This window comes from Symphalangus syndactylus, chromosome 12, assembly GCF_028878055.3.
Source record: "Symphalangus syndactylus isolate Jambi chromosome 12, NHGRI_mSymSyn1-v2.1_pri, whole genome shotgun sequence".
In the NCBI taxonomy this organism is placed as follows: Eukaryota; Metazoa; Chordata; class Mammalia; order Primates; family Hylobatidae; genus Symphalangus; species Symphalangus syndactylus.
The window spans coordinates 84,430,502-84,445,653 of NC_072441.2; the positions used below are offsets into that span (position 1 = coordinate 84,430,502).

At 46.8% G+C, this 15,152-nt stretch overlaps 1 protein-coding gene across 1 annotated transcript; it reads right to left on the reverse strand.

Annotated features, from left to right (window-relative positions):
• Positions 1–508: 508 nt before the first annotated feature.
• On the reverse strand, positions 509–13,414 carry SSR2 (signal sequence receptor subunit 2). Its single transcript, XM_063626839.1, has 6 exons — positions 13,321–13,414; positions 12,438–12,592; positions 10,379–10,477; positions 6,772–6,880; positions 3,283–3,360; positions 509–1,111 (listed from the first exon to the last, which is right to left on the reverse strand). The coding sequence occupies exons 1-6, from the start codon at positions 13,375–13,377 to the stop codon at positions 1,001–1,003; spliced, it is 609 nt and encodes a 202-aa protein (XP_063482909.1). The 5' UTR covers positions 13,378–13,414; the 3' UTR covers positions 509–1,000.
• Between the last annotated feature and the right edge of the window lie 1,738 nt (positions 13,415–15,152).

Here is a 15,152-nt window from a genome sequence, read left to right on the forward strand (position 1 = left end):
TGCTGGGATTACAGACATGAGCCACGGCGCCTGGCCAAAAAGCTAGTTCTTAAAGAGAAAGGGCTAGAGTCAGGCATGAGAGATAGAACACTCGGTTGCCAGGCACGGGTGTTCACCACTAGGTGACAGAGCGAGATTCCATCTCAAAAAAAAAAAAAAACGCAAAAAAAACAAATACTGAGTCAATAAATCAGATGAGATCTAAGGGGATGAGAATAACTGTTCCTCTGCAGACCATGTTTCCCCATCCTACATTCTCCAGCTGTGAAGAGGAGCTGCCTGGCAAGGAAGGTGTACAGCAATAGGTGGTGACTGATGAGAACACCAATCAGAGGAAAATAAGGGATGGAAGCAAAAGATTCAAAAGGGCAGATATCTCCACGGGAACAGGACCCGCCCAAAACCCCTACAGCAAGGCAAGAACCCAGCTCGCTTGCCCAGGGGTCTGGGCAAAGACTGAGTTCCAATAATCACCTGTGCTCACCCGGGGGCTAAGAAAACAGACAAGTCAACGTGGCATTTGTTTTTATTAGAAAACCCCTTAGTAAGCACTTCTCTAACCCAGAATAGACACTGGGTATCCTCCAAGAGTCCCATAGCTTTCATTTCATCTTCCACCCTCTTCTGAGAGGGGGAGGCAGGGGATGGGGGTGGTGTCAGGCAGTCTCCAAAATGCCCCTCCTAGACCCCTGAGAGAATTCACATTGCCAGCAATAAACCAACAGCACTTCAGTGGGGCATCAGAGGGCCCTCTAGGCTCAAGGCTATTGCCAAAGGCATTCCTGTTTATGGCTTCATGATGGAACCAAGGAGGCTCTCACAGACTCCTAGGCCTGGTCCTTCACTATGGCTGAGAGCAGGGCAGGATCCAGGAAAAAGTGGCCAAGGGCTAAGAGAGAGGAGATTGCATTTAAGATATCCTTTGGAGTCTGGAAAGCACCTGGATTTCTTGGGAGAGGAGCCTGGATTTCTTGGGAGAGGAGGGCTGTGGAAGCCCCAATCAGTTCTTCTTCGTTTTGGGAGTGTCATATTTCCTCTTGCTGGAGTACCATAATAGCAGGGGGATGCCGATGGAGGGAAGGGTCATGACCCCAAAGGCTGCCCAGTCCAGCTGTAAAGGAAAACAAAAACCTTGCTTAGAAGTCTGGATTAGGGCACAGGAGAAGCCAGGGAAAATATGAGTCCAATGAGAAAGGGAGCAGCCTAGCCCAAATTTATTTATTTTTGATACAAAGTCTTAGTTTTTTCTTTGAGACGGAGTCTCGCCCTGTCACCCAGGCTGGTATGCAGTGGTGCGATCTCAGCTCGCTGCAACCTCCGCCTCCAGGGTTCAAATGATTCTCCTGCCTCAGCCTCCCCAGTAGCTGGGATTACAGGCGCATGCCACCACACCTGGCTAATTTTTGTATCTTTAGTAGAGACTGGGTTTCACCATGTTGGTCAGGTTGGTCTTGAACTCCTGACCTTGTGATCCACCCACCTCGGCCTCCCAAAGTGCTGGGATTACAGGCGTGAGCCACTGCACCCGGCCGATACAAGGTCTTGCTCTGTTGCCCAGGCTGGAGTGGAGTGGCACGGTCACGGCTCACTGCAGCCTTGACCTGGGCTTAAGTGATCCTCCCACTTCAGCCTCCTGAGTAGCTAGGATCACAGGGGCATACCACCACACCTGGCTAATTTTTTTTTATTTTTTGTAGAGGCAAAATATCACTATGTTGCCCAAGCTGGTCTCAAATTCCTGGGCTCAAGTGATCCTCCTGCTTTGACCTCCCAAAGTGCTGGAATTACAGGTGTGAGCCACAACACCCAGCCTAAATTTTCTTAATTTTTATTTTTTATTTTTAGAGATAGGGTCTCACTCTGTTGCTCAGGTTGGAGTGCAGTGGCGCAATCATAGCTCACTGCAGCCTCAAACTCCTGGGCTCAAGCGATCCTCCAGCCACCCAAGTAGCAGAGATTACAGGTACACACCACCAGGCCTAACTCAGCACAAATTTTAAGCAGAACTTTAGGCAAGAAGGTTCCTCTCTGACCAATCCTGATATAGAATGGCTCTCTAAAGACCAATCTTTCAAGCTGTGAAACCAAAGGACTCACTTGACCCAAACCAGACTGGAAGAGAAGCTTCTGTTCCAGATAATCTTTGAGAATGGAGATGCCCTGGTCTTGCCCCTGACAGTCAAGCCACCTATGATCTAACCCTTGTTTACACTTCAGGCCCCCTCTTTTCCATTCCTCCACCTCACATTCTGTCCTTCAGCCTTGATAAACTACTTGCCATTCCTGAATCACACCATGCTTTTCTCAATCTCCGCTGCTCTCTCTCCTCAAGTGCCTGCCCTTCCTTACCTCCTTCAGAAAGTCCCCTCTCATTAGATGTTCCCGTTGCATGCTCCTCCAGCACCTGGTATATAACCTCTATCATAGCATTTTCCCCATTTACTTTTTTTTTTTTTTTTTGACAGTGTTTCGCTCTTGTCGTCCAGGCGGCTAGAGTGCAGTGGCTCGATCTTGGCTCACTGCAACCTCCCCGTCCTGGGCTCAAGCAATTCCCCTGCCTCAGCCTCCCCATTTACCTATTTTGAGTCCTCTATGAGCCGGTAAGATCTTGTTATTTTTAGAGACAGGGTTTTGCTGTGTCACCCAGGGTAGAGTGCAGTGGTGTGATCATGGCTCACTGCAGCCTCAAACTCTTGGCCGCAAGTGGTCCTCTCGCCTCTGCCTCCCAAAGCACTGGGATTACAGGCATGAGCCATGGTGCCTCGCCAGCCTGTAAGATCTTTAATGGAAGGGACTGTGTCTTATTCATCACTGTGTCCCCAAAGCAGAGCACAGAATGAGCACATAATCTGGAACATCATACTTATTCACTGAATGAATTCCAGCATTCAGTACTTCAGGCTCATCTTCAAAAAATTCTTTCCTAGACTAGACCACAGTAAAGTTCCCACTTACCCTACCCAATGATCTATGACCCTCTGAATCTAACCAGATTTTTTTTTTAAAACCTCAAAATAGACCCAGGAGTCTAAGATGGGTATCTACTCAAAGATGGGACTCTACTTAAGTCAGTTTCATGGTTTTGGCAATTGTGATCTCATTGCCAAAAATCTCTGGACATGGCTAAATCAATCTATTTGACAAGTATCTATATCAGACACCAAAAAACAGACAGGGCAAGAACCAACCAACAAAACAAATCTATGGAAGCCAAGAGGGTCCAGAACCAAAAGGGCATTCTCATACCAAGGGACTGATGAGAGAGAACACTAGAAAGCTTACAAAATGAGGGGAGAATCGCCTGTCAAACTCCCGCTGAGCCAGGATTCCTCCCTGTCCAGGTGCACTGGTAGAGCCAATCTGAAAAGAAGAAAAGAACAACATTAAGGCAAGTCTCCACCTCATCTAATCTGAGAAAGGGCGGTCCCAACCAACCCAACTCTATGAATTAGAGTCTTAGTTCCCAAAGGCTCAGGAGAACTTCAAGAAGATGAGGGAAAGCTTTTGGCTAGAGAGAGTTGGATGATTCACTCTTAGTGTGTTGTAAAGAGGAGTACCTAGGAGCCAGAAGACCTGAGAAATACCCCATGGAGAACATATATTAAACAAGGTAGGCCAGGCATGCAACTGAAATTAAAGCCAAATTCTTCTGTCTGAGCCTTAGACTCCGGAAAGAGTGAAGTTGCTCACCACCACTGGCCCCTCTACAGGGCAGGGTGTGCAATGGGATGACTTACCCTTGGTAATCATTTACTTAATCCTCCAGCAAAAATCCACTACTTCACAGGGTTAATGTGAGGCTCAAATGAAATAGCAAAAATATATAATGAAGTATAAAGCCCTACCCAAATGTACATTATTAGAGGAGGGGTTGAGTCTGGCCCACATTCCTTTGTCTTGGAGAGGAGGCCAAGAGTTTGGAGCACACTGCAAACAACTTTATTCCAAAGTGGCAGCTGGACCTTTGATTTTATGTCTATTAACCCATCAACTACCAGGTAGAACCAAAGAGTCCTGAGGTTGGTTCTGAAAGCAGAAATGATACCGGATGTGAAAACACCACTAGGTTTAGAAGAATATGGTTCCATGTAGTTTATGAAAAATGAAAATGCAGAAGGTGCACTGAGTGTTAGTTATTTTCATTCTGTGGTTGACTGTGTTAAGTCCCTTCCCTACTTGTACTAATTAGCCTACAGCCCTACTGGTAATGGAGGATCACACATTTTAGCTTCATAAATTTATACATTTATTTGGCTTTATACATTTATGACTTAAGCTTTTTTTTTTCATTTAATTGATTTTATTACAACTGGATTAGGTCTTAGCCCTGGGAAACAGATATCACCTTGTTATAGAGAACCACACATTATAGTTTTAACTGAAGTTGTTTCTCATATAGGACAATCATAAATATGAGTATTACAAGAGCTGACTACATACTTTAAAGTTTATAATTCCTGACAAAGGATATGACCTTTTTCCATCCTGTAATTCAGAGAAAAAGAACCACTTGCCCTATATAAACTCTAAAAAGAAAACTGCATAAACCCAGGAATAGGAGGCAAGGAGTGCTCCTCTTTGACCTACTATTAGCAGGTCCAACAAATGATATATCACCACGTCCATGACTTAAGCTTTTTGAGGATTTGAACAGTATCTTAACCCTCTTGGTATTCCCCAGAGTCTGGCACATTTCAGGGGCTTCATAAGTGTCTATTGACCTTTACATCAATCAATCAAAAGACTGTTTACTACTGAGTTTCTATCATATATGGGAAACAGAGAAATCTAAGACAGTCACTGGCCTCAGGGAGTTTATAATTAAATTGGGAGATGGGGGTTGGGAGAGGGAAGATCTATAAATAAGAAAAAAACTACTGAAGACAGTGATTAAATGTTCAAGTGGCATAGACTATAAGTGCTACAGAAGTTTAGATGCAGTCAATATATGTTTATGAAAGAATGAATAGTGGCCGGGCACGGTGGCTCACGCCTGTAATCCCAGTACTTTGGGAGGCCGAGGCGGGCAGATCACAGGTCACGAGTTTGAAACCAGCCTGGCCAGTATGATGAAACCCCATTTCTACTAAAAATATAAAAAAGTAGCCAGGCACGGTGGCACACACCTGTTGTCCCAGTTACTCAGGAGGATGAGGCAGAGAATCGCTTGAACTCGCGAAGTGGAGGTTGCAGTGAGCCAAGATTGTGCTACTGCACTCCAGCCTGGGCGACAGAGTGAGACTCTGTCTCAAAAAAAAGAAAAAAGAAAAGAATGAATAGCAAAGAGCAATATGAACTGAAGACAGAAAACAAGGAGACATAGCTCAAAGTTGGGTCTTGAGAAGGCTTCAGATATAATGGAGTGGAGGGAAAAGGGTACTTCAAACAGAACAAAGGCACAGAGGAAAGAATAAGGACTGAGTTGGGGGAGAAGGTATGGAAAGTAGCTTGGCCTAACTAGGATGTAGGGTCTGTATGGGCAGAGTGGGAGAAAAGGCTGGAGGCAGAAAATTGCTAGACTATTGGAGGGGGTGAAGTGAGAGGCAGAAAAGCTCAGCCCTGATGCCATAAGCAGGAGCAATCTAAGCAAGGGAAGGAGAGAGTAACAGTGGAGACTGGGAAGAATCTGACAGTGGCAGAGAAGACAGATCGGAAAGACAAGGACATCAGTAGGCAGCAAATGACACACTCCAGATGAAAAGGAAGGCAGAAGGAATGAAGAGGAGGGGAAGGCCATGGTACACCTCTCTCATCCATTTCAATCACTCTAGTCCAGAACTTTAATTTGAAACATACTTCCTTAAGACAATACCAAGTGTCTGGTTAATGTTATCTCCCTCAGAATTTAGTAGCTACTGTGTAAATTTTCTGTAAGAGGTTTTTGTTTTTACAATCTATACTTTTTAGATGGGATATCCATCACCTTAAACTTTTTTTTTTTTTTTTTTTTGAGACAGGGTCTCACTCTGTTGCCCAGGCTGGAATGCAGTGGCAATAAAACAGCTCACTGCAGCCTCAACCTCTCGGGCTCAAGCATTCCTCCCACCTCAGCCTTCTGAGTACCTGGGATCACAGGGGCATGCACCATGCCTGGCTAATTATTTGAAATGGGGGTCTCACCATGTTGCCCAGGCTGGTCTCCAACTCCTGGGCTCAAGCAATCCACCTGCCTTGGCCTCCCAAAATATTGGGATTACAGGCGTGAGCCACCACGTCTGGTCCCATTTATCTTTTCTTTATGATGGAAATGTTCAAATGCTTCTCATCTGGCTATTTTGAAATATACGTTAGATTACTGTTAACTATAGTCACCCTACTGAACTATCAAACACTAGGTTTTATACTTTCTAACTATACATATATTTTTTTGAGACGGAGTCTCACTCTTGTTGCCCAGGCTGAAGTGCAGTAGTGTGATCTTGGCTCACTGCAACCTCTGCCTCCTGGGTTCAAATGATTCTCTTGCCCCAGCCTCCCAAGTAGCTGGGATTACAGGCACCTCCCACCATGCCCAGCTAATTTTTGTATTTGTAGTAGAGATGGGGCTTCTCCATGTTGGCCAGGCTGGTCTCGAACTCCTGACCTTAGGTGACCTGCCCACCTCGGCCTCCAAAAATGCTAGATTACAGGCGTAAGCCACTGCGCCCAGCCCTAACTGTATTTTGGTATCTATTAAGCAACCTCTCTTCATCCCCCTCTTACCCCCACCACAAGAGATTTTAAGGGAAGGCAGATCCAAATTCCATCCAGCTAAGGGTTTGGGCAACTCACCACAACGGGTCCATCCTCCTGGGCCAGGTAAGTAATTGTTGCTGAGGTGAAGTTGAAATAACCAGCCTTGAGAGGGCGCAGGACCACGGTGTGGGAGACATTGCTAGCACTGGCTCAAGAGTTAAGGAACAGAAAGAGATGAAGCTAAAGTTGTAGCAGCCTTTCAACCTGTGGACTAAATGCACCATTTACAAAACATTTGCCAATAACGTGCTGATCTCATGCCGGCAATACTCTCAGGAATGAAAAAATATAGGCTTCTTTGCCGGGCGCGGTGGCTCACACCTGTAATCCTAGCACTCTAGGAGGCCGAGGTGGGTGGATTGCCTGAGTTCAGGAGTTCGAGAACAGCCTGGGCAACACAGTGAAACCCTGTCTCTAATAAAATACAAAAAAATTAGCTGGGCGTGGTGGCATGCACCTGTAGTCCCAGCTACTTGGGAGGCTGAGGCAGGAGAACTGCTTGAACCCGGGAGGCAGAGGTTGCAGTGAGCTGAGATCATGCCACTGCACTCCAGCCTGGGTGATGGAGCAAGACTCCAGCTAAAAAAAAAAAAAAAAAAAAAAAATATATATATATATATATATAGGCTTCTTTTTAAAATTTACTGTTTTTTTTAATATTAAAAAAAAAAGGCCGGGCGCGGTGGCTCACACCTGTAATCCCAGCACTTTGGGAGGCCGAGGCGGGCGGATCACGAGGTCAGGAGATCGAGACCATCCTGGCTAACACAGTGAAACCCCGTCTCTACTAAAAATACAAAAAATTAGCCGGGCGAGGTGGCGGGCGCCTGTAGTCCCAGCTACTCGGAGAGGCTGAGGCAGGAGAATGGCGTGAACCCCGGGGGGCGGAGCCTGCAGTGAGCCGAGATCGCGCCACTGCACTCCAGCCCAGCCTGGGTGAAAGAGCGAGACTCCATCTCAAAAAAAAAAAAAAAAAAAAAAAAAGAGCGAGAGATGGGGTCTCACTTTGTTACCCAGGCTGGTCTCAAACTCTTGGGTTCCAGTGATCCTCCCGCCTTGGCCTCCCAAAGTCTTGGGATTACAGGCATGAGCCACCACATGGGGCGTAGGCATCTTTTTAAAATCTAAAGTGTATGGTATTACAGGTTGTTTTTCCAGCTAAATTTTAAGGAGCCCATGTTATACTCAGTGTCATGGTTTTTGAAGTAAACTTCCAAAGCAATATATGTTATGGATAAAAAAATTATAGTCACTTGGCCAGGCATGGTAGCTCACGCCTGTAATCCCAGCACTTTCGGAGGCTGAGGTGGGTGGATCACCTGAGGTCAGAAGTTCGAGACCAGCCTGGCCAACATGGCAAAACCCCGTCTCTACTAAAAATACAAAAATTAGCTGGGCATGGTGGCGAGTGCCTGTAATCCCAGCTACTCTGGAGGCTGAGGCTGGAGAATCGCTTGAACCCGGGAGCCGGAGGTTGCAGTGAGCTGAGATTGCACCATTGCACTCAAGAGCGACAACAGCGAAACTCCATCTCAAAAAAAAAAATTACAGTCATTTTATCAGTGCTTCTTCTTGGATGATTAAAAGAAATAATAGTCACTGAAGCTCACAGAAAATCTTTTTTTTTTTTTTTTTTTGACAGAGTCTCGCTCTGTCGCCCAGGCTGAAGTGCAGTGGCACGATCTCGGCTCACTGCAAGCTCCGCCTCCTGGGTTCACACCATTCTCCTGCCTCAGCCTCCCAAGTAGCTGGGACTACAGGTGCCCGCCACCATGCCTGGCTAATTTTTTTGTATTTTTAGTAGAGACGGGGTTTCACTGTGTGTTAGCCAGGATGGTCTCGATCTCCTGACCTTGTGATCCACCCACCTTGGCCTCCCAAAGTGCTGGGATTACAGGTGTGAGCCACCGCGCCTGGCCAAGCTCATAGAAAATCTTTTGTTAACTATAATTGAAGGAAATTATTGAAAATACAAAAAAAAGACAAAACAAAAACAAATACAAAGACCACATTTACCCTTACCAATAAACCTAAATGTATATATAATTATTATTGATATGATTTGGATCTGTGTCCCTGCCCAGATCTCATGTGGAATTGTAATCCCCAATGTAGGAGGAGGGGCCTGGTGGGAGGGGATTGGATCATGGGGGCAGATTTCTCCCTTGCTGTTCTAATGATGTGAGTTCTCACAAGATCTGGTTGTTTAAAAGTGTGTAGCACCTCCCCCCTTACCCTCTTCCTCCTGCTCCAGACATGTAAGACGTGCCTATTTTCCCTTTACCTTCTACCATTATAAGTTCCCTGAGGCATCCCCCCCCATGCTTGCTGTACAGCCTGCAGAACCGTGAACAAATTAAACCTCTTTTCTTTAAAATTACCCAGTCTCAGCTTATTCTTCATAGCAACTTGAGAACAGACTAATAAAATACAATTAATTATTATTTAAGAGACTAGGTCTCACTTTGTCACCAAGGCTGGAGTACAGCAGCACTATCATAGCTCACTGCAGGCTTGAACTCCCAAGCCCTAGCAATCCTCTCACCTCCGTCTCCCAAGTAGCTGGGACTATAGGCATGTGCCACCACACCTGGCTTAAATATACTTTAATTCACAGGAAGAAAAATACCATCTAATTCAATACTCAGGAGATAATTGGTAGATTAGAATAAGAGACTCATTGAGTAAGAGACTTTAAAAGGTCACCCAGATCCTTCATGCTAGCATCCCAGTGAATTTCTTTTTTTTAATTTTTGAGACAGAGTCTTGCTGTCACCCAGGCTAGAGTGCAGTGGCGCGATCTCGGCTCACTGCAACCTCCACCTCCCAGGTTCAAGCGATTCTCCTACCTCAGCCTCCTGAGTAGCTGGGATTACAGGCACCCACCACTACGCCTAGCTAATTTTTGTATTTTTAGGAGAGACGGGATTTCACCATCTTGGCCAGGCTGGTCTCGAACTCCTGACCTCGTGATCCTCCCAAAGTGCTGGGATTACAGGCATGAGCCACTGTGCCTGGCCTGAATTTCTTTTAAAAGCACCTTAAATATCTTTGTCCAGCCACAAACATCTTATTAAGTGTCTATATCCTCCCAGTATAGTATGTTTCAGGGTTTGCTTTTTTTTTTTTTTTTTTTTTTTTTTGAGACAGAGTCTCACTCTGTTGCCCAGGCTACAGAGCAGTGGCAGGATCCTGGCTCACTGCAACCTCCGCCTCCCGGGTTCAAGCGATTCTCCTGCCTCAGCCTCCCAAGTAGCTAGACTATAGGTGCGTGCCATCGTGCCCAGCTAATTTTTGTATTTTTAGTAGAGACAGGGTTTCACCCTGTTGGCCAGGATGGTCTCAATCTCTTGACCTCATGATCCACCCACCTCGGCCTCCCAAAAATGCTGGGATTACAGGCATGAGCCACCGCGCCCAGCTTGTTTCAGGGTCTTATAATCTGAACTTCAGGATCTTCCTTCTTCATGTCTACTCTAAATCATGCTCACACAATTTACACCAACCTCTCTTGGTCCATCTTATCCAGAGAGATGACAGGAGGACAGCCACACATATCCAGCCTATTTGAAGTACCCCTGCTGCTTTGCAGGCAAGGCTCTCCCTGCCCCCCGACCTTCATCACCAAGTGCCAAGAGGATACGGGGCAATCCGGTCCCATTTGACATTGAGCATTCCAGACACAATGCCAAAGTCTTCTGGAGGGAAGGAATCATCAGATAGTTCCACGTCTAATGCAGCACTAGAAAACGGACGAAACAAAAAGGGTTAGTAAGTAATGGACATAAAATTAAAGCAGGCCGGGCGCCGTGGCTCACGCCTGTAATCCCAGCACTTTTGGGAGGCCGAGGTGGGCAGATCGCCTGAGGTCAGGAGTTCGAGATCAGCCTGGCCAACATGGTGAAACCCTGTCTCTACTAAAAATACAAAAATTAGCTGGGCACGGTGGTGAGCGTCTGTAATCCAGCTACTTGGGAGGCTGAGGCAGGAGAACTGCTTGAACCCTGGGAGGCAGAGGTTGCAGTGAGCCAAGATCGCACCACTGTACTCCAGCCTGGGACAGAGTGAGACTCGGTCTCAAACAAACAAAAAAATTAAAGCAATAGTCTGGGTGCAGTGGTTCACACCTATAATCCTAGCACTTTGGGAGGCCAAGGCCAGCTGATCTCTTGAGGTCAGGAGTTCAAGACCAGCCTGGCCAACATGGTGAAACCCTGTCTCTATTAAAAATACAAAAATTAGCGGCTGGGCGCAGTGGCTCACGCCTGTAATCCCAGCACTTTGGGAGGCCGAGGTGGGCGGAGCACGAGGTCAGGAGATCGAGACCATCCTGGCTAGCATGGTGAAACCCCGTCTCTACTAAAAAAAAATACAAAAAATTAGCCGGGCGTGGTGGTGGGCGCCTGTAGTCCCAGCTACTCGGGAGGCAGAGGCAGGAGAATGGCGTGAACCCAGGAGGCGGAACTTGCAGTGAGCAGAGATTGCGCCACTGCACTCCAGCCTGGGCGACATAGCCAGGACCCCGTCTCAAAAAAAAAAAAAAATTCAAAAAAAAAAAAAATACAAAAATTAGCCAGGCGTGGTGGTATACGCCTGTAATCCCAGCTACTCAGGAGGCTGAGGCAGGAGGATCACTTGGAGCTGGGAAGCAGAGGCTGCAGTGAGCAGAGACTGCACCACTGCACTCCCGCCTGGGTGACAGAGTGATACTCCATGTAAAAAAATAATAATAATAAAATTAAATTAAAGCAATAAACCATCAAACCTGCCTGCTTCTCCAAAAAAATCAGAATTGCAAAAGAGAGATATGAATAATATAGCAACTTGGTTCTGTTGCATTGAAGAATCCAGGTCAAGGACTGGATTCTATTGCTCAGAAGCACCAAAATAATCAAGTATCCAGGAGGCAATAGGTCCAAGTTCATCCTTGCCTCAATTTTTCTTCATGTACATGCCTATGTGTATGGAGGGAGGGAGGAAGACGAACACAGTGAATACAGAGGAGAAAGTTAAAGGGAATAAAATGAAAGAAAGGCAACAAAAATGCTCTAGGCTAATGAAAGAAAGAAAATGACACTTCTTTTTTTTTTTAAGATGGAGTCTCGGTCTTGTGGCTCAGGCTGAAGTGCAGTGGCACGATCTTGGCTCACTGCAACCTTCACCTCCTGGGTTCAAGCGATTCTTTTGCCTCAGCCTCCCGAGTAGCTGGGACTACAGGCACCTGCCACCACACCTGGCTAATTTTTGTATTTTTAGTAGTGATGGGGTTTTGCCACTTTGGCCAGGCTGGTCTCGATCTCCTGACCTCTGGCAATCCGCCCGCCTCGGCCTCCCAAAGTGCTGAGATTACAGGCATGAGCTACCATGCCAGGCTGGAAGATGACATTTTAAACCCCTGAGGTAACAAGGGATTGTGTATTTTCTGTGTCTTTATGTTTCCCTCCTTGTTTTTCCACAATTCTTGCCACTTCCGTACTCTAAAATTCTTCCAACCCAAAACGTGAAAGATGGTTTCTTGTAGCTTAGGTAAGAATGTCCTCCTTTCCAAAAGTAGATCCCGAAGTGTATTTATTCACTCAATATATCTGATGCTGGAAGTGTCCCAAAGAGAAACCATTACCCACCAATATGCTCCCTATTCCCATCTGAAAACTAAGAATCCAGAAATAGGCTTAATCTGTAACTCCAGGGCCTCGAGTTACCTTGAGCCGACATTGTAGATGTTGTACTGCAAGGTCAGGTCTCGTCCCTCCACGGCGTATCTGTTCAGCAGTGATTTGGAAGCCAAAAGCCTGGCTCCTTCCTCTGCTTGAGTGACAGCAAATAGAGCCAACACCACAAATGACAGCAGCCTCATCTTTAGAGAAAAAAGCAAAGTGAGTTATCAAACCAAGTACGTCAAATTCACCAAAATCCTCTTGACAGCGCTCCCATAGAAAGCTCCTTCGATGCTACCAGAGCAGCAGCCCCTTCCACAGAGTAGTCCATAAGCCACCAGCGCAGACCCGTTCTCCAGACTCTCCTACCATCTTCACCCTGCAGCCCTCGAAAAACTGGTACAAGCACCAATATATCTACGGCCCTCTTCCTGTCAGAAGCCGCGGGATGCCCACCGGCTGGTGGGGTCTTCTGAGGGGACACCACGTGGCCAGAGCAGGGCTTTCCTTGGGGTGCCTGATTTCGGCCAATCTCGGACCTGCAGGAGCCTGTAGCTTTCCCTCACACAGGAGTGCCCAAAGCTGCAGCCTTCCCGCTGCTCCCTTCCTCCTTGGCCACAGCTCCACTGGGATCCCACCGCGGACTCGCAGGGTCCTCCACACATCCCTGTACCCCACTCTCCAGTCCAGCCCCTGAGATCCCATTCGTCCTCGCCTGTCACATCCCTTTCTAGGTCCCACGGGCGGGGGGCGGGGGTCAATCACCTCTGCCCCCCGCCTCCCGCCTCTTGTCAAGGTTACACGTCCTCCAGCCACCGCGTTCTCTGCCCTTCCCGCCCTTCCCTAGCTAACCCTCCAGCCACGGGGTGATGCGCGGACACGAGGCTCTCGCCTCTCCCGCTCGGACACCCTAAGCCTCCGGACTCACCATGGGCATCCCAAACGCCTTTCCGGACCCACAAAGACAGGAAGAGAGCGTCAGCATCGGAAAGACCGGAAATAAGCACTGGACGGAAACCGTGGTGTTCCGCCCAATGCCTTGTGGGAGTTGTAGTTCTTGGAGAAGCCCCACCTTTCTCTTTGTAGTGCCCGCCTGCCTGAGAGGCTGTGAGCGCTCCTAAGAGGTTTGTGCGTTCTCCAGGCTTCTTATTCGGCCCTCTTTGGGGGGCTTTTCAAGCTGATTTTTCACTACTGTATGTGACCCGCACCTGATTAGGTGCTTTGGGAAACTAGCAAACCTAGAAATTTGGATCATCTACCTAAAATGTCAACCAGTACTGTCGAACAGAGAATTAGAGAAAAGCTATTCCAACCAGTATTTTTTCTATTCTCAGGCAAGACACGTAGACATTCCCTACATCCAGCAGGTCACCGAGCCCTGAGCTTTATTTAGAAGCCCTTTGAAGTGCCAAAAAAGTACATCTTTTTTTCTCCATTCCCACTATAACTGCTTCAGTTCTTGCTGTTTACTGGATGTGGGTTTTACTCTAGTAGTCTTTCTATCTTAGGTCTTTCCTGCACTTTTTATTGTTATTTATTTTATTTTATTTTTGAGACAGGGTCTTGCTGTGTACCCCAGGCTGGAATGCAGTGGCGCGATCTCAGCCCACTGCAACCTCCGCCTCCCGGGTTCAAGCGATTCTCCGGCCTCAGCCTCCCCAGTAGCTGGGATTACAGGAGCGTGCCACCCGCCCAGCTAATTTTTTGTACTTTTAGTAGAGACGGTGTTTCATCATGTTGGCCAGACTGGTCTCAAACTCCTGTCCTCAAGTCATCTGCCCACCTCGGCCTCCCAAAGTGCTGGGATTACAGGCTTGAGCCACTACGCCCGGCCTCCTTGCACTTTTTAATCAGCTGCCAAACTTCCCAAAACAGCATTTTGAACAGTAGATCTTAGGTTCAGAGGATGAACTGTGAAGTTAGGCAGTTATGAATTCAATCCCAGTTCTGTCACTTACTAGTTAGGTAACCTTGAACAAGCATTACTTATATAACACCTTGGTTCCCACATCTGTAAAACAAGATAATTATAGCACTCACAAAAGGTTAGAGTATCAAATAAGATGATGTATGTAAAACTGTTAGTACAGTGCCTGGCATGTGTATGTGCTCAGTAAATGGTAACTATCAGTATTGCTGTTATTCTATACCTCCATTGTAGCATTCCTGCATTCAATATGCGTTTACTGAGCACCTACTTTGTTCCTGGTGCTGCTGTAGGTTCTGGAGACACAGTGATAAATAGGACAGATATGGTTTCTACTTTCTGGGGGTTACATTCTTTTAGCATAATACACATTGCCTGTATCTGCCTTAGTATCTGTCCCTCCATTCTCCACCTCCAAGATTGCAGCTTCTTGAGAAAAGGTTGTCCATTTCCTATTGCTTAGTGTCCTGCCTGAGCACACAGGAAGTAGTCCAGGAATTAATAATGACTTCTCTACATACAACCTCCAATCTGCTCTGACTTCAGGCCTTGGTGTGTGGCTTCTTTGAAATGTCCTACTGCCCCTCTTTCCTATCCAAATCCAGCCAGTCCTTCAGGACCCTGTTCTGGTCTCGTCCTCTCTGGGAAGCCCTCCTTGGCTTTGATTGCTCTTTTACAGAACAACAGTTTATTTGTTTTCCTCTAATTGTTTCTGGCTTGAAAAACGTACCTTAGGCCGGGCACAGTGGCTCATGCCTGTAATCCCAGCACTTTGGGAGGCCGAGGCGGGTGGATCACAAGGTCAGGAGATGGAGACCATCCTGGCCAACATG